General features: G+C 50.2%; 1 protein-coding gene and 1 pseudogene across 1 annotated transcript in view; both read left to right on the plus strand.

Moving 5' to 3' along the window:
• Positions 1 to 457: 457 nt before the first annotated feature.
• Positions 458 to 23,996, plus strand: part of LOC142568370 (monocarboxylate transporter 7-like) — an 85,495-nt gene continuing 61,956 nt past the window's right edge. Inside the window, exon 1 of the mRNA XM_075678366.1 lies at positions 458 to 681. Within this exon, the coding sequence (XP_075534481.1) occupies positions 639 to 681 (43 nt within the window). The 5' untranslated portion in view covers positions 458 to 638. The remainder of the gene's footprint in view (positions 682 to 23,996) is intronic.
• Positions 19,403 to 21,342, plus strand: LOC142568332 (uncharacterized; annotated as a pseudogene).

Here is a 23,996-nt window from a genome sequence, read left to right on the forward strand (position 1 = left end):
TATGCCACAAAAGGCTGGAAATGGGAATAACAGTCTGTGTTTTGAGACTGAGGAGATATTCAGCTTTTTGTCAGATCTCTTGGTCCGTAAACTTTCTTGGTCAACTGTACATGCGGCCCACGTGACGTCGGTGCACAAGCTGCCACTTCCGTCGCGTACGCTCAAAATGACGCCCAAGATCAAGACCTCCTTGACGCGCGCGATTCCTGCGCGTCTTCCCTCTGTATACGCGTAGGACAGGCGCGCACGGCCTTGCAGACGCGTGACGCGTAGCCAGGCGCGCACGATTAACCGCGTGTGGTTGGGCCTTAAGTAGCCAGCCCAGCAACAAGCAGTGATAAATTTCTCGTCTGTTGACGTCACACCACCTGCGCCACACGCATTCTCTTCAATATGCCCGATCAGACAGCCAGGCTTTCGCGACGGAATGCAAAGCGCATACAGCTTTCTTCAGCTTATTGTCTTTTTTGCCGCTCCCGAATCGGTCGTGGTTACCAGGAGCGCCATTAGCACGGACGACTCGTGTTGCCCTGAGCTGCTTACAGAACAGTGCCTGTTCCACCAACTGCTCGAAACGGGCGCGTAAAGAACGACGAGTTGTTATTCACCGCCACACTGTGGATTTCACCGCGACGAGCATGTCGTATAACGAGGCCTTGGAGGACAGGCACGCCCTGCAAGGTGAGAAGTGAAAGTAAAGGCTTATCCATGTGTATTCACAGGGTTCGTGGGAACCTCGTGAAGTCGCGCGGTTCTTTGCGCCAATCCTGTCATTTATTCGACGGTTGGTTCGTTGGTCTCTGATCGCCAGTCGTAAGAAACGGGATGTGGTAACATACAGGTTGTCCAAAGTATTACGCAGCAAGATGTAAAAATATGCAAATGCCACGTAGCTGGACAGAACCAAGGTAACGTTGTTTACCGTCGCTTGGAGATACTCAAATTATTTTTTGCATTCCGCCTAATTACATAATTACTCTTATCGTCAATGAGGAAATTGTAGAGCGACGTGAAAAACTCCCAAAACAGCTTTCTGTTGCTCAATATGTGCTACATGAAAGCGTTTTTCGGAGCGTGCAAGGAGCCCGCGAGTAAACGCAAAGTGCCTCGAGCGGCCAGTCGCGCGGCAATATAATGCCGCTCAAGGAAATTCCAGTGGATTTCAAAGATAACGCTGTCCTCGATAATAGTTATCGGTGGATTCTACTGGGATTTTCGAAAGACTGCGGCTAAAGTTGCGTTTGACGCCTCCCTTCAACTTTATTTCACAGGTACGTTAGACTGATTGGGCAGTGCTTTTACGGAAGTAAGTCCGTCGTGTTTCGCCGGTTTTTGCATGTTACGCTAATATACGTCGGGCATAAGCGCGCAGAACAGCTAAATACATGCTTCCCTCGCGTCAGCGTGCCTGTTTCGGCGCAGCTCGTGCAGATCGCCGTGCTCATCACTGCCGCAACAATTGCTACACCTGCTTCCATAGTGTTCACGCGCGCTTTCATAGCCAAAAAAAAAAAAAACACATTCTATTCGGCGCCCTTCGACGCGATACTATGACAACGTGTGGTCATTAAGAACGTGCCATCAACGTGTCGATGCACGTTTTAACAGCATCCTCGAAACGAGTGACATTGCTATTAACATCACGGCGCAAGCTAATTTGTTCAACTCTATCGAAAGACTTCTCCAACTGGAGAAATCTTTAGTGTCTGGTCCGAAGTCCCCAGACACTACGGCGTGCCTCATAATGAGGTCGTACTTTTGGCACGTAAAACCCCATAATTTAAGTTTTTTTTTTTTTGCGGTGGAAGTTTTGCGCTGGTTAACACACCTTAGGTTAGATCTTGTATACATACATAAATACCCAAGACTGCATGGCCGTGGGAACTGCCGTCGTCGCAGTAGCACAATTTGTAGTGCAACGCGCGCATAATGCAGAGGTTGTGGATTCGGCTCTCACCGTCAGCAAGGTGAGTTTTCCTCCATTTCCCATGAGCTTCTCATTTTTTGCACTTCGATTAGAAACTACAAATAATTTATCCTATGCATTCCGTTTCTTCACAACCTGTTATTTTCACATTGTTCTGACTAACAAATACGTGCGAGCGTTCTTACAAATCCGGGCCCTCCGGTTCCCCTTCTTTTCGTCCAATACTTGACAATCGGCTATATCGTGCTTATGGCCTACCAATTAGTCTTTCTTGCAGCCTAGTCATGTAGAAGTTTTATCTCTTACGTTACAGCCAGCGATGTCTTTTTTTTTTGTAAAAGGCTCTGTATTCTTTCTAGGGCACACAAATACCCCTTTAGCGTTTTATTTTCCTTTTCCATAACTTCTGATATTTTTTAAACAACTATTTATTATGCGTTTTTGAAAAGTTCATCAGTTTCAAATGCCCGTCTTTTTTGGAAAGCTTGTTTGCCGCCAGGCTTAAAAGTGTCAAGCGGCTATCGGCTATTCGTGTAGTTCTTTTCATGACTGTTGTGATCGTGTGTTTAAAACTATGTTAATTGTGCGTGATAGCTGACTGTCTATTCAGTGCAAGCATGTTCATAATTATACCGAAACAAATATTCAAGCTGTAAATATGTGCGTCTGCGTTTGTCTATTCGATATTCGATGCTTACTACTTGTATTCGATTGGTATTTGAAAAAGTCGATATTCGATCGTCTACCTCTAATATTTACATACTGGATTATGACAGCTTAAATTTTTCATTATCTTCAGATTGGAAGGTTACAAATACAGCACGGTTCAAAAGAACACAAGCAACGTAGTTTTCCTAGCAGGAAAATGCATTTAATCTGCATATTGTCCCTAAATTTTTTGTGCTTCTCGACATTCGTGGTATCAGAACTAGATTCTGTGGAATGCGCTTGGCCGCATGTTGTTAACAAGGCAATGATAATTACCCGAGCTTTGTACAGGTTAGATATCATATTTTCGCCCTTGATCTAGATGAAAGCAGCCGTTAAGTATTGATTGGTCCGAAAGGCGTGAGAAACGGAAGCGATTTGTTCAGTCAAGCGTGAACGAGCTAATCCGTTTCGATATTTACCTCTTTTTTACGCAGTCGATATGCCTTATTCGTCTGCTGTGTTCTAACCCCGAACAGAAAATGTATTCCCCTTGGATTTGGTAAATATTAGTTCTCTTATACGCTTGCCAAGTGTCTACCAAACGAATGGATGTAGTGATACCGCTGAACCCGCAGCGCTTAAACACGTTCAAATAGGTTTTGTAAATAATAAAGAAACTTCAATTTTGTGACCACAATGTCAAGGCTACGGTGACCACTATGTTGTGAAGCACAATCACAATATGAAGGTTACCAATGTGAAGGCAACCGTTGGTTCATCATGGTCATGGAGCCTATGTGTCGTACAGCGAGTTTCGGGCCACTTACATGTGGCTTTTGAATATCAAAGGGCGTTCTTGAAGGCCACATTCCAAGCAATCTTTCTAACTTATAAGTCGCTAAACTATCGCCAGCTGTTCGTTCAAGTCCCTAAAGACGTCACTGATTGCTAAATAGCAAACTTTCCCGTTAGCAGACAACAAAGTCACTAAATCGGGCGTCAAAATCGCTAAAATGGCAACACTGCTAAAATACCGGTAAATTATAAAAGCAAATTTGATTTTGTGCTTTCAAAGATGCTTAGATCAGACGGCCCCAACAAGCGCGGGATAAGGCAAGTGATGTTAGACTAAACTTGTTTCGGACAGCCTAGCGATAGCTTTCTCAACAATGCAGGCTTGCCAGGCACGTCCCGCAGGCGTCTCGTACCGCGAAGTACGGAGTAACGCATCGTCTGCGGCAGCACGTAGAGGCGAGGCCCGAAAGCAGGGGATGCGTAATAAATAAATCGTACCTATGTGAGCCCGATTCTGAGAGAAAACGTGGCTTCAGTTGGGGTTTTGTTGTATTTGTGCAGTGTGCGACAGAGCCCACTTTTACAAGTGTGCGTGCGTAGGGGAGCGGATAAATGGCCCGCTTTTCCTTTTCAATTCTGACTGTGAGGGGAGGGGCCCACCTCCCCGCGAACTGGTAGATACACCTGTGACAAGCGTGGTGTCACGCGCGTACAGGCAAATATAAACACATGTCACTCGATGACCACGAGCACTCGCTGTCGCAACGCTGACGTGATGAAGACCGCCGGCAGCGAGAAGCGAACGCTTCGTGCTGCGTCAGTTTCACCGCGAGGACATCTTTCACGACCAAATAAGTGAAAGCAGTCTTGGAAGTTCCGGGAACGTCAATTTCACTATTGGTCGAGGTTCAATTGCACTACTGACAGACCAAGTAGCCCGGATCAATGTCTAGATCAAGATTTGAAAGACTACTGCAGACTTGCAGAGGGGAGGGGGGGAATTTACGAACTGTTACCGAGTAGACTCTGTGTGCTATATAAACACCAGTGATTGGTGCGTTGAAGAACCAGTGTGGCCGAGACTCCGCGTGCAGCTGGTGGAGAGGCCAGACCCCCATTATAAGTGCTTCAAGCCGCTTTACTGTAGACCCGAGTGATCTTGGTTCGGACTCTAGGCGCATATACTTCCGGGTTTGAAAAATGGGGGTGGGCGCAAATGACCTACTTTACCCCCCCCCCCCCCGCAGTCCAGAGAGTGGAGGGGCAAATGCCCCCCTTGCCCCTCCCCCCTCCCCGACAGATACGCCTATGCGCGTTGGCTATATTAAGAGATATGCCCTTACATCACTTTTGGAAAATTTGACGCTGTTAAATGATGTACCCTTATATTGTGTATGTAGCCATTCATGGCGATAGTGTTTCTTGCGTTCCGCTAACTATTATGTAACATCACCTCGTTTTATGTACCTTAGTATACGTCTCATATATTCGTTACCTCTTTCCATTCCTTGTAAGGCTTCCACTTATGAAGGTATATATTGTATAATACCCCCCCCCCTCACACAATACCCCTGCTGGAAAGTGTGAGAGTTTTCGAATAAAATAAAATAAACTACATGGGCGAAGTGAGAATATAATGCCACCATGGAAATATCTTCCTGAGCGCGCGTGGTGGATATACGTGACAAGCAGAGCAGTTATACGCACATAGATACAGGCACGCCTGGTGGTCCAAATTGATCCGCAGTCCACCACTACGGCGTGCCTCATGATCGAATCGGGACTATGGCACGTAAAACCCCACAATTCAATTCCGATATCGCCTCTGCGCACCCCGCTCGCATATCGACGCCTCTGCTCTGTCTCTTTGCAGCCCTTCAATCTCGTCTGCGCTGGATTACGTGAGAAAGCCGTCTTCGTGGCTAATTCGCCCGCTTTCGCGTCGCACCGAAAAATGACTAACGTCTTGACCCGATTTATACTGGGAAATCGCGCTTGAGGATGACGTCACGATGTACGAGTGGCCTCAACACGGTGGAACGATGGTGGAGACGCGAGAAACGGCAACTCGTCGCCGCGCAGGTTGTGCCGCGCACCTGAGGCGCCGCTCGAGACGTGGCGGGGTTCGCGAGTCGAGCACGCGACGCGGGGGGGGGGGGGGGGGTAGTCGCCTTGACGCCATCCAGCGCTGCGTACACGCACCGCCGTCGCCTATTTTCGGGAAGAATGCGCGACGGAGCTCCCGGCGCCATCTCTCTCTCGAGCGCTGTCGCGCTGATTAGCTATGGTGCTGTACGGCGCCGGGTCCGTGCCCACTTCAGAGCTTACTTAGGTGGCCCGCACGCCGTGAACAACACGCCTCGGCTCCGTTTCCACGGAACGGGTGCACCGTAAAACGACCGAAAGCTGTGCAAGTTACCCGCCGAAGTGGGCTCAGTGGCTGTGGTCCTGTGCTGTTGCAATACGAGGTCGCTGGTTCGATCACCGGCGGCCGCATTCCGATGGAGGCGGAACGCAAAAGCGCTCGTGTAACGTAGGTTTATATGTGCACCTTAAAGAACCCCCAGGGGGTAACAAAATTATTCCGGAGCCCTCCCCTGCGACGAGCCTCGGAACCCACTGTGCAATTTAGAGGACGGTAAACCCCACAATTTCGTTTACCTGAGGAAGTTGATTGGTGATTCAGGCTGTGCGGAAAGGCAGGCGTATACGAAATGAGGACAGCAGAACGACGAGAAGGACAACACACGCGCTGTGCATTGTGCAGACGAGGTTATGTTATAAAGCACTATAGAAATGGAACCTGCAATGGGGGGGGGGGGGGGGGGGCAGGAAGCAGAGCAAGTCGCGGTAGGGATTCGTGGCATGGAGAGGTGTGATACACCGGTGTACATCGATTTGGCAACGCTTTCGCATCGTTCATCCATGCCGCTACATTTTTTGTTCTCAAAGTGCAGGGCAGCAAAGCGGACGTGCGTCTGGTTAACCTCCCTGCCTTTCATCTCTCCTCTCTCTCTTTTCAAGCTGTAACGCGAGAGCCTCTGCCATATTGTTACGGGGATGTTGCGAATACATAACAATTATGTTTGCAGTATATATACAGGATGAGTCAGAACAGCTAAGATGTCTGACCACCAACATCACGCAGCAGCCTGCGTATCCGATCTTCTTCTTCCTCTCTCTTCTCTGATCCTTCTGTAACAATATTATATATTGAGTATCAACATCACATATCGTGGCTCATGTTGAACCATGTGTATCTCTTGGAAATGACTATAGCGTAGCGCAAAAAAGAGGACGTGAGAAGAGCACATCAACATATAGTTGGCATAGAAGAAGAAGAGCTCACTCACAGGGCGTTCGAAGCTTGCCTCTGCCTGCGCTCCCGAACACTGGTTCTGGTCAAGTAGCTGGCGGTATTCTTTTAATATGTGTCTCTTACATAATTGTTTTTGACCTTTTGTTTCAATATCTGTTAACTTTCCAAAGTGATTTCCTATTTCTCTGCAATGTCTCTCTCATCGGCAGGCCAGGAGGCTTCCACCTGGTCGGCTTCTGTTCCTCTCTCTGATTTGCCGGTGGAGCTTTTCTTACGCAGTGGGACGAGCAGCGTACCTGCGGCTTTGGTTCCGAGTGATGACAGAGTGATTCGCATGAAGAATCCCAAGGCAATTCAAACCGAACTCCGAATGGCCTCGGCCAATTTTCAACAGATCACCGAGGGTCGACACTTTGGCGTAGGGGGCATTCTTTGCTGCTTGTCAGACCAGGCTTGTGTTCAAGATTTACTGAAGTGCAATGTTTTTGCGACACATCCGGTGCGCAGCTTCATTCCTCATCACTTTACATGTACCAGAGGCCTAGTCCGCCGTGTCGACATGAGTCTATGTCCGGCAGAAATTTTAGAAATGTTTTCAGCGGCAGGCGTGATTTTTGCGTATCGTTACAGCCATGTCGTTGATAATAAGCGCATGCCCACAGAAACAGTCATTGCTACTTTTGCTGGAATGAACTGCCCATCGAAAATCAAGGCATGGCCACTAATATAACGAGTTGAGCCTCTATCACCTCGTGTCCTTCAGTGTCTAAAGTGCTGACGGTTTGGGCACTCCATAAAAGGTTGCAGGTCCAACCCAAGATGCGGGATTTGTGGAAAAGGGCATAATTCAAATCACTGTTCTTCCCGAAATGAGTCCTGCTGCCTTTGCAGTGGTCTGCACCCTGCAGATGAGCCTAACTGCCCTGCAAAGTCAGAAGTGCAAATCCTCGAAATAATTGATAGACGTCGATGCCCTCGTCGTGATGTCATTGGAGAAATTCAGAGCAGGACTCAAGGGTATGCTGGCATAACGGCCCGTCAAACACTATGTATGGAAAAAATCTCTGAGGCAGCGGCAGCTTCGGTAGAAAAGACGTTGGAGAAAGCAATGGAGCGCATTGTGACAAATCTCACCCACTCCCTTGTTCAGGGGTTGTCCTCACAACTAGCTCCGTGGCTTCAACTAATAAAACCAATATTGAGGATCCGGTGTCGGGTCTACCGCGGAGTCCACCTATTGAAATAGCGACCGCGCAACCATTCACTAATAACGATTCATCAAAGGAATGAACTTCTGAGAAAGTCGACCCTGTCTCTCCGGCACAGATGGAATGGAAAATCAAGATGTAGATGTGGACCCCCGATCTCTTCAACGAACAAGGTCACCGACAGAGAGAAAGTATAGTTCTCCCACCAACACCAAGGCAAAAAATTACGTTAGAGAGATTCCGACTAAGAAGGACTTCTTAAAAGAGAGCGTTTTAGACCAAGCAGTATTTGCTGGTCGGACGTATTCACCATAGGAATTTTAACAATAATTCAGTGGAACTGTCGTTTTATAGTTGCGTTGCCACAGACTTATTATATCTTATTTCTAAATATTCTCCAGATATTATAACCTTACAAGAAACTTGGCTTGCTGCTGGTCAGACTTTTCATCTAAAAAATTTCTGATGTTTTCGATTGGATCGCCTATCTCGAGGCGGTGGTTTAGTTTTTCTTTGTCTCATCAAACATCTGGCCATAGAGCTACTATAGCATACCAGAGAATGTCCCCAGACTGTGAAATCTTAGCAGTAGATATAATACTTCCTGGTTGCACACCTTTTTTCTATAATTAACACGTACTTCCCCACTGGAGTGCAAGATACCCATTGTTTAGATGCTTCTATGGCTTGCAGTCAGAAGAACAAACTAGTGGGATATTTTAATTGTCATCATGTATCGTGGGGCTTCCGAACGGACACTTGGGGCAAACGGTTGTGGGATTGGGTCTTAACGAATCATTTCTCTTTTTTAAATTCGAGAGCACGTACTTTTGTTCGGAGTCAGTCGCGATCTGCCCTTGATCTTACGTTTGCTACCTCAGCACGTATGTAACCTCCTGGAAGACTTGATTTCGGAACTAACAGTGATCACCTCCCTATCATTTTTTGAACTACTTACCCCGTTAGATAGTTTAGATAGTAGTGTGCGCACTTTTGTTAATTACGAAAAATTAAAAATGCGTCAAAATGAGCTTTACAAGCTCACGAGGGCATGGAGACGGATATTAAAGCAATGAGCCTATGTTCAATTCTGAAGCAATCATAAAAAAAGATCAATTTGTTGCGCAATCTACTAAGGGTGGATTATATCGTCCCTGGTGGAATTCTGACTGCGAGCGAGATTTTATACTTAAAAAAGCTACGTGGAAAAAAAGATTCATACAACCAATGTCCTGGTAATTGGGCTGATTATACACATATAACTACTACATTTAAACGAACAGTCTCAAAAGCTAAGGAGGATTATGATTCCAAGCACTACACATACCTTTCTAAGTCTGGCAATAAAAAAGCCCTGTTTAAATTTCTTTAATCTCGTAAAGTTATAGCGGTACCCGTGAATGTTGATTCTGTCGTTCTATCAGCAAACGAATTATCGGAATCAATTGAGAAAATTGCTCAAGGACTTGCAGGACGTTTAAAGCATAAATTGCCGATAGGACTAAAGAAACCTCGCTTGGGAGACGACTTTGTAACAGTAACAGCGACAGAGCTTCAAGGCATTATTAGTTCGTTACAGGCGTCAGCCCCAGTTCCACATGGCATTAAAACAGGAATGCTAAAAGTTTTGTTTAATTATGTGCCCTCAGGACCTGCTAAATATAATAAATTTCTTTCTTAAATATTCATGGGTTCCAAGAGAGTGGAGAGTAGCCTAAGTTATCCCACTATCGAAGAAAAAAGCAGATGGACTTGACTTAGACAACATAAGACCAATTTCTCTTACCTCCAATGTCGTCAAATTAATAGAAAGGGTTCTTCACGGCCGTATAACAAATTTTATGCAAGATGATACCCTTCTCTGTCCTTGTCAGATTGGATTTCGTCCCAGCCACTCCATATGGTGCGCCCATGTAGATTTAGAGAGCCGCATTAGACTTCCTCACCGCACATGAGAGTACGCAGCTTTGATGATGCTAGATGTATCAAAAGCATAAGACTCTGTAGAATATTGTATTCTATTCGATAAGCTTCAGTGTACGAATTTCCCGAAATATATAAGCGCTTGGATCTATGAATTTATAAGGGATAGAGAGTTTTATTGTTACCAACATGGTATTTCGACGTCTAGACACAAGCAGACAAGAGTTTTACCACACGGTTCCGTTCTTTCCCCTATATTATTTAACATTTTGCTAAGCGCAATTACTTTGTCTCCGGAAGTACATGTTTATGTTTATGCGGATGATATCGCATTTCTTACACCCGCAAGGACGAAGAAGAAGAGCTCGTCCCTAGTCACAGATCTGCTCCGTGATTGCTAGCCAATTACGCAGTGCTAATTACCTCAAACCAAAGTTTTGCTTGCACCAATGTGTCCGTGAAGGCGAGCGGCATCGACCGATACCAGCTGACCCCAGAGGTGCGTTTTTCTTTGCCACATTTCGTGACTACTTCTACTGCCGCCGTGCGAAGGATTGCTAGGCTTAGGCGTGTTCCGCGGACACTCGGCCCAACACCGTCGCACCGACAGCGGCCTGCCGTACATCCCGGCGGCTGCCGCTCGTCAGCTCCGAAATGGAGGAGCCCGCTCAAACAGCAATGATCGTGGACAATCACATGTGCGTTCAAGTTCAAGGAAAAGAGATATCACCCGAAGAATACCACAACGGCGGATGGACGCTCGCGGGGGAACGCATGTCGAGGCTGCGCCAGCGGACCCCCGCCAGCGGCAAGCCCGATGGACCCGGCGGGAGTCAAACAAGCACAAGGTCGAAATTCAACAAGAAGGTCAGAGCCGCGGTCATCAAGGCAGCACGCGTGCCAGCCATGCCACTAGAAGAAAGCAAGATAGTTGTTAGACCCAGAGGTGAACTGGACATCGTCAAGTCCGGCACCACCACCGTCGCTGCAGCCATACTCGCGGCGGCCAAGATCACGAGCGAGGAAAGCGCCGCGGACAACATCTGCCCCAACACGCAACAGAACATCATGGTCGTCAGTACACCGAACGAAGGCAACTCGGCAAGGTACGCTAAAATCCAGGAAATCTCTATTCAAGGCACACCCTACCAGGTCAGCGCATATCGCACGGCACCTCACGACACCGTAAAGGGCGTCATCAGAGGCACCCCATCGACGCGAGCGCCGACGTGCTAGATAGAAACATCGTCAACGAGAGGAACCCGCTAGCAGTGGGCCCAAGAAGGATTGGAAGCACGACCACTGCGATCGTGGTGTTCCAGGGACCCAAGGTACCGAGCTTCGTCCGATACGGAGTCACCTTGATACCGTGCCGCCTCTACAGGAAACAGATCGATGTTTGCCTGCAGTGCGGCCGAGTGGGACACCGCAAGGACGTGTGCCCGACCCTCACAATCAAGACGTGCTTGGCCTGCGGACGCGCGAACCCTACGGACGATCATCGCTGTACCCCAAAATGTAAGTTGTGTGAGGACGAACACCCGACTGGAGGCCGAACGTGCAAGGCGAAATACAAGATCACCTACGTAGTAAGCAAGCGACAATGGGAGCGCCGACAGGCCGAACGCCAGCTGCTGTCGGAGTGCGATTTCCCGCCACTCGACAAGCCGCCAGATGCGCGAAAATCAAGGACCCCTTTGGAGAACCGCGCTCCTAAATCCAAAGACAGCAGCTGCTGCAAGAGAAGCCTCAGCAGCAAAAGGTCACCATCACGTGAGCGAGTGAGCTGGGTCGACGCAGCGAAAGGGGAAAAATATAAGGAAAGCGCAGAAAATCACCGAAGCCACGAAAAAAGAAGATATTGCGAGACAGCTGTTAAGCCTCAACGGTTTTTTTTGCGCCGGTCGCGCGCTGAAGACGATGACGCTGGTCATGATGATGAATATATACAGATGAAGAAGATGAAGGGGTAATACGATGCTCACACAGTTTCCTCCGCGCGTGGAAGCGGCCAGCCTGGCCGCTGGTTATGCCGGGAAACGCCATATGAAAGGTTTTAAACGCGAAACATGCACAATCTCTGTGGCACGGGAGCGGCCATACAAAGGCGGATCAAATGGAGTGACACGACAGTTAACTGGCGAAGTCGGTTCCCGAACAATGTAGGGCCCGATAAAATAGATAGTTAGGAGAACCGCGTGCCTAAATCCAAAGACAGCAGCTGCTGCAAGAGAAGCCTCAGCAGCAAAAGGTCACCATCACGTGAGCGAGTGAGTTGGGTCGACGCAGTGAAAGGGAACACTATAAGGAACGCGCGGAAAATCACCGAAGCCACGAAGAAAGAAGATATTGCGAGACAGCTGTTAAGCCTCAACGGATTTATTGCGCCGGTCGTGCGCTGAAAACGATGACGCTGGCCATGATGATGAATGTATACAGATTAAGAAGATGAAGGGGTAATATAATGCTCACACAGTTTCCTCCGCACGTGGAAGAGGCCAACCTGGCCGCTGGTTATGCCGGGAAACGCCGTATGAAAGGTTTTAAACGCGAAAAATGCACAATCTCTGTGGCACGGTAGCGGCCGTCCAAAGACGGAACAAATGGAGTGACACGATAGTTAACTGGCGAAGTCTGTTCCCGAACAATGTAGGCCCCAGTAAAACGGGACTGAAATTTCTCGCACAATCCAGGAGCGCGAACTGGGGTCCACAGTGACACTTCGTCTCCACGGTGGAAGGAAACGACACGTTGAGATGCATCATAGCGATTTTGCGGTCTTGTTGACTGGCGTCGGTGTTGAGGCGGGCACGTCGGCGACACCGGGCAATGCGCGAAACGAACTGCTCACACACTGATGTGGACGAAGGCACGGGGATACCGAACAAAGAAGCGTCGAGGATAGTGAGTGGTTGGCGACCATACACGAGGAAAAAGCGCGCGTATCCCGTAGTGCGTTGAACGGCCGTGTTGTATGCGAAAGTGACGAATGGTAGAATGACATCCCAATTGGTGTGGTCAGGGTTGATGTACATAGATATCATGTCGGAGAGCGTGCCATGAAAGCGCTCGGTGAGACCATTAGTTTGAGAGTGGTAGCTGGAAGTCGTTGTATGGATGGTATTGCACGCACGGAGAACATCGTCGAGAAGTTTAGACTCAAAATGACACGTCGTGCTCCGTGCCGTAAAAAGACGGCGTCCAAAGAAAGGGCTGCAACCTCCTCTGCGGATCCCGAAGATAGTGCGGCTGTTTCAGCGTACCGTGTCAAGTGCTCTACAGCTGTGACGATCCATCGTTTACCGCCAGTGGTTAAGGGTAGCGGTCCATAGAGGTCGATACCAACGACTGCGAAAGGAGCTTCAGGACACGGGACAGGTTGCAGCAGTCCAGCCAGAGGTGTGGTCAGTCGTTTGCGGTGTTCGCAGAGCGAACAGGAGGCCACGTATTTCGCAACGCTGGCTGCAAGTCCAGGCCAAGAGAAGCGGCTGCGAATTCGCTGGTAGGTTTTATGGAAACCAAAGTGACCGGCAGTGGGATCGTCGGGAAAGGTCTCCAATATCTGGGCCCGAAGTGATCGGGGAACGACAGGAAGCCAACGGTGTCCTTCGGGATGAAACACGTACCAGTATAATATCGACTTTTCGATCTTGAAGTTCTTCAACTGCCGACGGAGCCGAGCGTTAGGTGGACGAGATGATCCGCGAATACCTTCCTTAACGGAGTGGCAGTAGGAGTCATTACGTTGGCTAGAGGCAAAAGTATGAGAATGGCTGGATGGGAGCCGGTCGAGAGCTGCGAGCGAAGGGAATGCAGGCGACGCACCCTGCGGTTTCCTCACGGGAGGTGGTAAGCAAGCAGCGTTTGATGACGGTGGTAAGGGACAATGAGAGAGAGCATCGGCATCCTGGTGTTTCTTTCCAGACTTGTAGGTGACGTCGAAGTCGTATTCTTGTAAACGGAGTATCCAACGGCCGAGACGTCCCGTTAAATTCTTTAGCGTCGCCAACCAGCACAAGGCGTGGTGATCAGTAACGACCGTAAGGTGGCGGCCGTGCAGATAAGGCCGAAATTTCTGGACGGACCAAACAACGGCAAGACACTCTTGCTCGGTAATCGTATAATTTTTCTCTGCAACTGTTAGCGTGCGACTTGCGTATGCAACCACACGTTCTTCAGAATTTTGCTGTAGTTGCAGAAGAACAGCGCCGATACTGTGTCCGCTGGCGTCAGTATGTAGAAGAGTGGGTGCGGTGTTGTCCAAATGACGAAGCACAGGTTCGGACGTGAGGGCACGCTTGAGGGCGTCAAAAGCAGTTTGGCATTCGTCCGACCATGCGTAGGGAGCTCCAGAAGGAAGGAGTTGATGGAGCGGCGCCGCAATGGTGGCAAAGTTACGTATGAAGCGCCGGAAATACGAAGCTAGGCCAAGGAAGCTACGCAAGTCTTTGGCGCGTTGAGGCCTGAGGAAGCGGAGGACAGCGGTAATCTTGTCGGGGTCGGGTCGAAGGCCCTTCTTGCTGACAAGGTGTCCGAGCACTTTAATGGTTTTGCTGGCGAAGTGGCACTTTTTTGTATTCAGCTGAAGGCCAGCAGCTGAGAGGCATGTCAGGACTTCGTCGAGGCGCTGCAAGTGCTGATGGAAGGTCGACGAAAATATGATGATGTCGTCAAGGTAGCATAAGCAAGCCTTCCACTTTAGGCCCCGTAGTACGCTATTTATCATCCGCTCAAATGTGGCTGGAGCATTACACAGGCCGAAAGGCATTACGTTAGATTTGTAAAGTTCATCGGGTGTGGCAAAGGCGGTTTTCTCCTTGTCTGCTTCGTGCATGGGTATCTGCCATGCACTATCCGGAGCGTAGATCAAGGCTGTAGAAATACTCCGCGCCTTGTAATGAATCTAACGCATCATCGATTAGGGGCAGTGGATGTACATCTTTGCGGGTTATCTTGTTCAAGGCACGGTAGTCTACGCAAAATCGCACTGAGCCGTCTTTCTTACGCAGCAAAACGACAGGTGACGACCAAGGACTTGAGGATGGGCGTATTATGCTACGTTTTAGCATGTCGACAACGTGGGTATCGAAAGAAGCGCGATAGCGGAAGAAACGCGATATGGCCGCTGGCGCACGATGGTAGTTCCATCTGTGTGTATGCGATGAGCCGTCGCAGAAGTCTGTCCCAGAAGAGGAGAGTGGACGTCGTAAGAGTCTTTATGCTTGGATAAGAACGCCAGTAACTCACCCGTCTGCTGTGGCGTTAGATCGGAGCTGATGGTACTAGCGAGAACAGGAGCAGTGACCGGAGCTATAGCTGTGGGTGGTTGTGAAACAGCAGTAGTCGAGATAAGCAGAGACAGGCTGAGTGTCCAAGACGCACATGAGAACGGCGCCTTTAGGAAGCAGGATTAGCGCAGTGGTTGTGTTGAGTAAAGCCAAAGTGACCGTGCCGTTGGTGAAGCGAACAAGGCTGGGTGCCACAGCAATCCCTTTGGATAAGCAACGGGCTGACGGTACAACTCAAACGTCACCATCGGTGATGTCATAGTTAACTGCAAGGAGTTGTTCGCAACCAGGTGGCACCATACAATCGTCAGCAGTTCGTAAGCGAAGGCGCGGTTCGTGCACGTCCTCGGAATTGCCGGTCTCTGTCAAGTTAACGAGGCGTTCACGGCACGAATGAAAGCCGACGCCGAAGAGAGAAAATCCCACCCTAGTATAAGCATGTGAGCATAGGAAGTCAACACTGCGAACTGGATATGGGGGCGTATCCCGTCGATCGAAACTCTAACGGTGCATTGCGCCGATGGCCGAATCACAACATTGTTTGCACCACGAAGAAGAGCTCCACTGTAAGGTGTAGTTACTTTGCGTAGACGAGTGCACAAGCCAGCGTGAATAATAGAAATAGCTGCTCCCGTATCAAGCAATGCTAGGACTGGTAAATCTTCTACGCACAGGAAAAAAGTATTGGCCGGGCACGCTGGAGGAATTGTAGTCTGTGCGAGCCATGCAGCTTTCCCTCTAAAAACGGACCATCTAGTCAGGAGTACGGGTGGCCGGTTGCAGGGGTTATGTCGAGCGCGGCGCCCTGGACGGTAGTTGCGAGGCGCTTCGGGAGGTGGAGAAGGTGAGCGTGGGGACAGCCGGCGCTGCTAAGGACTCGGAGGAAGCAACGGGTCTCTCTCATAAATATCGTAGCCACGGCGTTCGTCCTGTTGTCGTCTTCGGCAAGAACGCGATATGTGACCGCGAGTACCACAATAATAACAAATGGGGCGGGGCGTAGGCCGGGTAGTGTAAAATCCTGTGGCAGGCGGACGGGGTGGTAGAGTCGCAAGATGGTTGGGGGCAGTAGCAGGAGCAGGAGGCGCTGTCCGAACGAACGCTGGTTGCATAGCCGCAACCTGAGCATACGTGGTGAACTGCGAAGGAGGGCCACAGCTCGCAGCGCAGGGCATGGAGGATAGCTCCTCTTTCATGATGTCGCGCAGGCCAGGAACCGAAGGCTGAGGCTGGAGAACCGGAGGACTGGGCAGGCCACATGCTTGGAGCTCTTCGCGTATGAGAGTCTGAATCAGCATACGCAAGTCGGTATCCGACGAAGGAGGCGCGTCACCGGCGACAGGTTGTAAACGGATGGCCTCCAGTGCGTCCAGGTGTTGGCAAGTCGCAATCACTTTGTTAACGGTATTAGGATTCTTGAACGCCAGTGCATTGAACGCGACGTGAGCAATGCCCTTTGGGATGTGACGAACACGATCAGATTCCGTCATGCTGGTGTCAACACGGCGACAAAAGGCGAGGACGTCCTCGATATAAGATGCGTATGTTTCCCCGGGAAGTTGCGTGCGTCCATCAAGCTTTTTCTTGGCGACCTCAGAGCGGACGTTGGGAGCGCCAAAAATCTGCCGAAGTTGGTGTTTGAATGCCGCCCAGTCAGGCAAGGTGCTCTCGTGGTTGAGGAACCAACTCCTGGCAACGTCAGTCAGGTAGAATGCGACGTTGCGAAGCTTGTGCATGTCACCCCACCGGTTAGACTCGCTCACGCGGTCAAATTGTCCAGCCACTCATCAACGTCGTCACTACGAAGGCCAGCGAACATGGTGGGATCGCGCTGCCGTGTGCTGACGGTCCTTGAAGGAACGGCCGGTGGGGAAGAGACGGTGACGCCGGAGGCTCCTGGGGGATTTTCTTGGGGCATCCTGGCAGAAAGATGGAGCAAGCGGCGGCCTGAACGAAGCTCCAGGGAAACTCGAAGGCGTAGAAGACCAAGGGATCGAAATCAGCCTGCACCACTTGCGAGACACCTGTTAATCCTCAACGGTTTTATTGCGCCGGTCACGCGCTGAAGACGATGACGCTGGCCATGATGACGAATATATACAGATGAAGAAGATGAAGGTGTAATATAATGCTCACAATATGAAGAAGGTGCGTGAAGCAAATGAGACCCTAAGACAAGAAAACGCGGCGTTGCGAGCGACCATCAACAACCTCACGAGAGAGATCGCCGAGATCCGTCAGTTGCTGCTATGCAACAACGAGCCTCTACAGAGACCCACGCCAAGCACAAGCAAGACCGAGGAAACAACCACGAACATGCAGAAGACAGCCATAGAGGAACCGGCCCCGAAGAAGCGAGCCATCGAGACCACATGCAGGCAAACAGAAAACGATCGCATCGACAGCCTCGAAGCGAAATTCGAAACGACATTCACCAAACTCGAACAGGTAATCACGGCGAACATCGCAGCAGTGACAGCATAGAAACAAACAATGGAGACCTACCAAGCCGAGAGCACGAACAGATTCGCCTACATCGAATCTGTTAAGCCACCCGACGTTTGCACCCCTCTTCGCGCAACATCCACCCAACCTGCAGGGAGCCCCGTACACGCCAACGCAATCATGACCGCCAGCTCAACACCAGCAGCAGCAGTTGTAACAGCGTGGCAGTGGAATTGTCGCGGCTTCGGAAGGAAGAAGGCAGTCTTCCAACAGCACATCCCACATGCCGCGCGCAAGCCGGACATTATACTATTACAAGAAACACTAACCGCCGCACCGTCCCTCCTCGGCTACAGAGTGCACAAGGGACCGCCCGACGGGAGAGGCCTGTGCACCCTGGTCAGGAAGGGACTCACGTACGACGAACATGAGCTGCAAAGCAATATCAAGATCGAGCACACACTCACCGAAATCATCCCGGGTAAGAAGAGAAAAGGAAGCATATTTCTGCTCAACGTCTACAGCAACCCACCGCAGAGAAAACAGATTCAAGACATTACTGTACAGTGCCAGCACCGCAGCGGGCCGCAACACGCTGATCGCGTGCGGAGACTTCAGCGCGATGAACCCTGCCTGTGGCTACAACAAGCACACAGCTAAGGGCCGCGACCTGTACCAAGACGCCACGGAACTAGACTTCACCCTCATCACGGACCCCACACATCCGACGAGAATTGGTAACTCCGTGTCCCGGGACACCACTCCGGACCTCACGTTCGTCAAGAACGACATCCGGGGCGTGATCACCTAGAGAAACACGGGGACCGACCTCGGCAGCGACCACGCCATCGTGGAAATCGGCTGCTGAAATGCGCCATCGGAAATGCTGGAACACGACACCAGCATCAAAACACACAGATGGATAGACTGGGATGCCTTTCAAGACGCCAGAAGCCAGAAGAGCGACTGTGACGACGAGATCGAAGACGTCGACTCGTGGACGGCCGAAATCACCAAGAGCGTACGCGACGCGACCAAAGAAATTGAAACGGGCGCGGAGATCGACAAAGTAGATAGCCGGCTTGCGCATCTCATCGAAGCCAAACAGTCTATACTCAATCGCTGGAAGAAACAACGGCTTAACCGCAGTCTCAGAAAGAAGGTGGCGGAGCTAAACCGAGCGATCGAGGATCACTGCCGCGCGCTCTGCACGCAACAGTGGAACGAGATCTGCAACGCAGCAGACGGGCAGATGCACAGCGGGAAGACGTGGAACCTGCTGCGGCACCTGCTCGACGAAACCAAGACCAAGTCGCACCAAAGGGACAGACTCGCCAGGCTCTTCCATTGGGCGGTCTCAGTACACAGAGCCGACAAAGTCACCAGGCGCATTAACGACAAATACCTGCCGACTACACCCACCGAACAACACGCGCCGTACAGCGGCCTACCTAACGCGAAGCTCGATCGTGACATCGACGTCGAGGAGGTACGCGCGGTCCTGCACGACCTCAACAGCCGGTCGGCAGCCGGCCCGGACCTCGTCACGAACAAGGCGCTCAAGAACCTCGACGACGGCTCGATTGAAAACATCGCCAAATACTTCAACAAGTGCTGGAGAGCGGGCACGCTGCCAAAGCTGCTGAAGACAGCCAAGACCATCCTAATCCCCAAGTCGGGGAAGCCGCCGGACACGGATAACCTGCGGCCCATCTCGCTCACGTCCTGCGTGGGCAAGGTGCTGGAGCACGTCCTGCTCACCAGGTGGCAAGACTACCTGGAACGAGAAGGGCTGTACCCCGCCACTTTGATCGGCTTCAGACAGCACCTCAGCACGCAGGACGCTATGCTGCAGCTCAAATACCAAATCGTCGACGATGGTGGCAGCTCCCGCGACAACAAAGCAATCCTAGGGCTCGACCTGCAGAGTGCCTTCGATAAGGTGAAACACTTGGCGATTCTGTCCCAAGTCTCCAAGCTCAACATGGGCGAAAACAGACGCAAGAGAAAAAGCTCGGTAGCACCGGCACACCGCAGGGATCGGTCATTTCGCCGATGCTGTTCAACCTGGTAATGATCGGAGTGGCCGAAAAGCTCGCCGACATCGAAGACGTCAGGCACACCATCTACGCGGACGATATCACGCTGTGGGCGACCGGTGGCAGCGACGCCCACATCGAGGGCGCGCTGCAAGCCGCCGTCAATGCAATAGAAGATCATCTGGAAGGCACCGGACTGAGATGTTCGCCGAGAAAATCGGAGCTTCTCATACTCCCACCTACCAAAAACAGCAGAGGCAAGACCAGACAACGCGAAAGCGAAAAATTCAGAATCGTGACGAAATCCGGCAACGTGATCCCCGAGGTCGGCAAAATTAGGATCCTAGGCATGGTCATCGAAAAGCACGGAAGAAACGACGAAACCATCACCCGTCTCAAGGCAAAAGCAGCCAACGCGATTCGACTCCTTAAACGAGTCACTCCCCAGAAGGCTGGCATGAGAGAGGAGAGCCTTTTTAGGCTCGTCCAATCCTTCGTCATCAGCCGCGTCGCGTACGTTGCAACCTACCACGGATGGCTGCAACACGAACGTAACAAAATCAACGTGCTCATCAGAAGAACGTACAAAACGGCGCTGGGCCTGTTCGAGTCCACAAGCACGACCCGCTTGTTATAACTCGGGGTACACAATACACTTGAAGAAATAGCCGAAGCGCAACGCACTTCTCAACTGGAGCGGCTGTCCATGACCAAAGCCGGGAGGAAGATACTGGACGAGCTGGGAATAGGATGCTCGAACGAGGGGGAGATGAAGCTCCCCGTCCCCGAAGAGGTCCGACGTCAGACCAGAATCGACCTCCTACCGAAAAACATGAATCCCGAGTTCAACAAGGGAAGAAGAGCGGCAAGGGCCAAGGCTCTCATCGACCAGCATGCCAACGACGGACACGCGTGGTACGTGGACGCGGCCGAATACCGAAGGAACGCCTTCTCAGCGGTCGTCATAGAGGTGTCAACCGGCGCCACGAGGACGGCAGTGGGCGTGAGAAGCGCCGGAGCGGAACAAGCGGAGGAGGTAGCCATCGCCCTGGCCATCGCCGACGCAGACTGCCACACGGTGCTGAGTGACTCGAGACAGGCGGTGCGAAACTTTTCCAAAGGCCAAATCTGCAGGGAGGCTGAGCGCGTACTGCGAGCGGTCAAACTACAATACAGAAAAGTAAGACTCGAGTGGTTCCCGGCGCACGCGGGCGACGCGTCGGAACGCAATGAGAACCACAATGAGACGGCACACGCCGTTGGTTAGCGAGCGCTAACCAACCGCGCCCCGACGACAAGCCGTCCGACGTGGTTCGGAACCAAGGACCGCATGACGGATTAGAATGAAATCACGAAGGCCTACCGCCTGGCTCGCAGGACTCTCCCACCCCCGCACCCGAGGCTTAATCGAGCGGAGGCGGTACTACTGAGACAGCTCCAGACCGGATCGCTACCGAGCCCAAGACTGATGCATCTCATGTACCCCGAGACATATCCGACCGAAAAGTGCAGAGTCTGCCGGAGGGAGACGGCAGATTACACGCACATCTTGCGGGATTGCGTTAAAAATCTGGAAGAAGCAAAATCAAGAACGCTGCCACCGCTGGTAGAGGCAGCCGCGAACAGCTACGGCCGAGACTAACAGCTCTGGGCCGTCCAGCAGGTCCTCGGGGCGCTCGAAAGGCAGTGACCCAGCGAGCCGGCAACGGCGAGCGGAGACCCGCGCCGAGTAACGGCGACTTCGTAGATGACGTAGGCCCTCGCCGGGGCGCGCGAGCGCCCTACTGCAGGCACAAATAAAGTTGGCTCCAATCCAATCCAATACATCCGCAAATAATATACATTCACTACAAAAGTCGTGTCTCCAGCATTTCTAAGTAATTCGAATTACTTAGAAATGCTGGAGACATGGCTGGAGGGGTTATGTATGTCGTTAAATATTAGCAAAAGTGCGGTATTAGTATTCCCATGAACTGCGCAGGTGCATATGTCTTTACAATGCCGACAGGAAGTCATTCCTCAAGTTGGCGATGTACCTTGGTGTTATTTACGATCGCAAGCTCACCTGCGCAGTCACATTGAACATATTAAAGCAAAGGTAGAACGTGCCGTAGCTATGCTCCGCCGGCTCAGCCACCGTCGCTCTGGGCTATGCAGGGATACCTTACTGATGATCGATAAAATATACGTTCGGCCCATATTAGAATTCGGCTGCGTAGTATTTTCCTGTGGCCCCGCCAACAAAATTAAACCTCTCATACTTTTAGAAGGAGAAGGTCATACCTCGGGCTACTTATATTTGTTGCCAACGCTGTTTTATATCAGGAAGCTCATGTACCCACCCTAGATTGCAGATTCCGCATGCTTACGGTTCAGACATTTTTAAAAATTTATGTCTTTCTTTAAAAGACGTACGCAATATGCATTTATCACTGAACCGTCTGAGTTTTTTCAAGTATTGTAGTCAAAATTCCACAGTCCTCAGATATTATTTGTGCAAGCACAGTTGTAAAAACTGGATGTGTCCATACGCCAAGTTTGCCATTCAAATGATGCCTTAACACACCTCAAAATTGAGTTTGAGGACATATTTCGAAATCATGCTAAACTGTTACCAAGGCGAGATTTAATTAACATCTTACACGACCACCTACACCAGCTAACCACTGACAATGTGATAGCTACTGGCGCTTTTGTGTGCAATGAGAAGGCAGGAGTGGGGATCTTCTCTGAATCTCTACAATGGTTTTACTCCCTTCGCCTTCCCGAGTTCCCAACCATATTTCAGGCAGAATTATTAGCGATTATATTAGCGTTACAAAAACACCACCAAAACGACCCATTAGCTATTATTGTGACCGACTCGCTATCTGTATGCACACCACTAACTGCATCTTTAAATACAAGAATTCAAAGAACATTTCGTTCGATGGTACCTCCGTACTTACGAAAAGTATGTTTGCTTTGGGTACCGGGACATCATGGGTTGCACTTGAATGAAATAGCTGATTCACTCTCACGAGCATTCCTCAACGGCCCTATCATATCTGTTTTGCCGACATCAGCTTATGTAACCGCGGCTAGGTACAGAAATTTCTCTATATCGAAATACTCCGCAATATCCATGCTAACACCGTCTTCTGGATTCCACCATCTTGGCTTGCGATGGAATAATAATTGGTCTCCTTCAAGGCGATTCGAAGTTTCTTTTACAAAATTGAGATGTCGTATACCTCCTCCAAATTTTTAGTTAGACAGGTCTGGTCTCGCTATGTCCCCTCTATGTTCTTTTTGAAGTGCACCTGAAACTATGGAACATTATTTTCGCTCGTGCCACCGCTTTCTAAGACAACGAAGCCTCTTAGAAAGTTCGGGCGCTATAACGTAAAACTATTCCAATTTTTTTCTCTTCCAATTCTGCTATCAGCCCTTCACGATTGGTCAAAAACTTTTTTCGACCACCCCCACTTCACCTGTCTGTCACGCGACGTCACGAAAACCGCGATAGTTCCCCATCTGATACAATGTGTACACACTGATTATGCATGATTTGACAGAAAAAATAAAAAAAAAACAGTTATTTATGATTCGACCCCTTTTCGCTATTAGCCCTCGGCTATTGGTAAAAAGTTTTCGGGCTGCGCCCACTTCACCTGCCTGTCACGCGACGTCACAAAACCGCACAAACTCACCGCGTCAAAGTGATGTGTACGCGATAAAGATGCATTAATATGCCGAAGAAAACTGAATTTTCTTCGGAATAGCCGCAGGCTGCCCCGTTCCGAAAGGAATAAAAGATGGCTGCCGCCAAACGCTGAAACGCTGCTCGCATCTGCCGGAGAGCATGGGTGTATTTGCGTATACTAAAACTTCTTGCGTGGCCGTGTAACGTTTTCGAGCACTTTCGGCGCGTTTACCACCTCATTCTGCCAACTATTCTTTGCTGAGGGTCAGATTTAGCGTCATTCTTAAGCTTCCGTTGCATGCCGCTGTGATTTTCGACCAGCCACCACAAGCTAAGTAAGGGAAAGCCGACCAATCGCAGGCGCCGGCACCACTCTCTTCATCCGGTTATCGATTTTGAGTGCACTGGTTCTGCCCCAGTGAATCCCTCTCCACTGGAGCGTTCTCCTCGCCTCTTGTCAGCCAATTAGATACGACAAGCCGCTCAGTGTAGGCAATGTTATTCGTTTTTCAAGCAAACAAAAGTGACCTCCTATGAACGAGGAGAGCGTTTGATTGGTCTGTTCAGACAACCCTGCGGGTGAGCGCCCGGTGCTTGCGTCGGTGGTTACGCAAATTTGACGTCAGGAGGTTGGAATAGAAACATATTGGAATAGTTTTACGTTATAGGGCCCTTTATTTAGCAAACTTGGGCTATCGCTCACCTCATCAACCATT

Source organism: Dermacentor variabilis, unplaced genomic scaffold (assembly GCF_050947875.1).
Source record: "Dermacentor variabilis isolate Ectoservices unplaced genomic scaffold, ASM5094787v1 scaffold_18, whole genome shotgun sequence".
NCBI lineage: Eukaryota > Metazoa > Arthropoda > Arachnida > Ixodida > Ixodidae > Dermacentor > Dermacentor variabilis.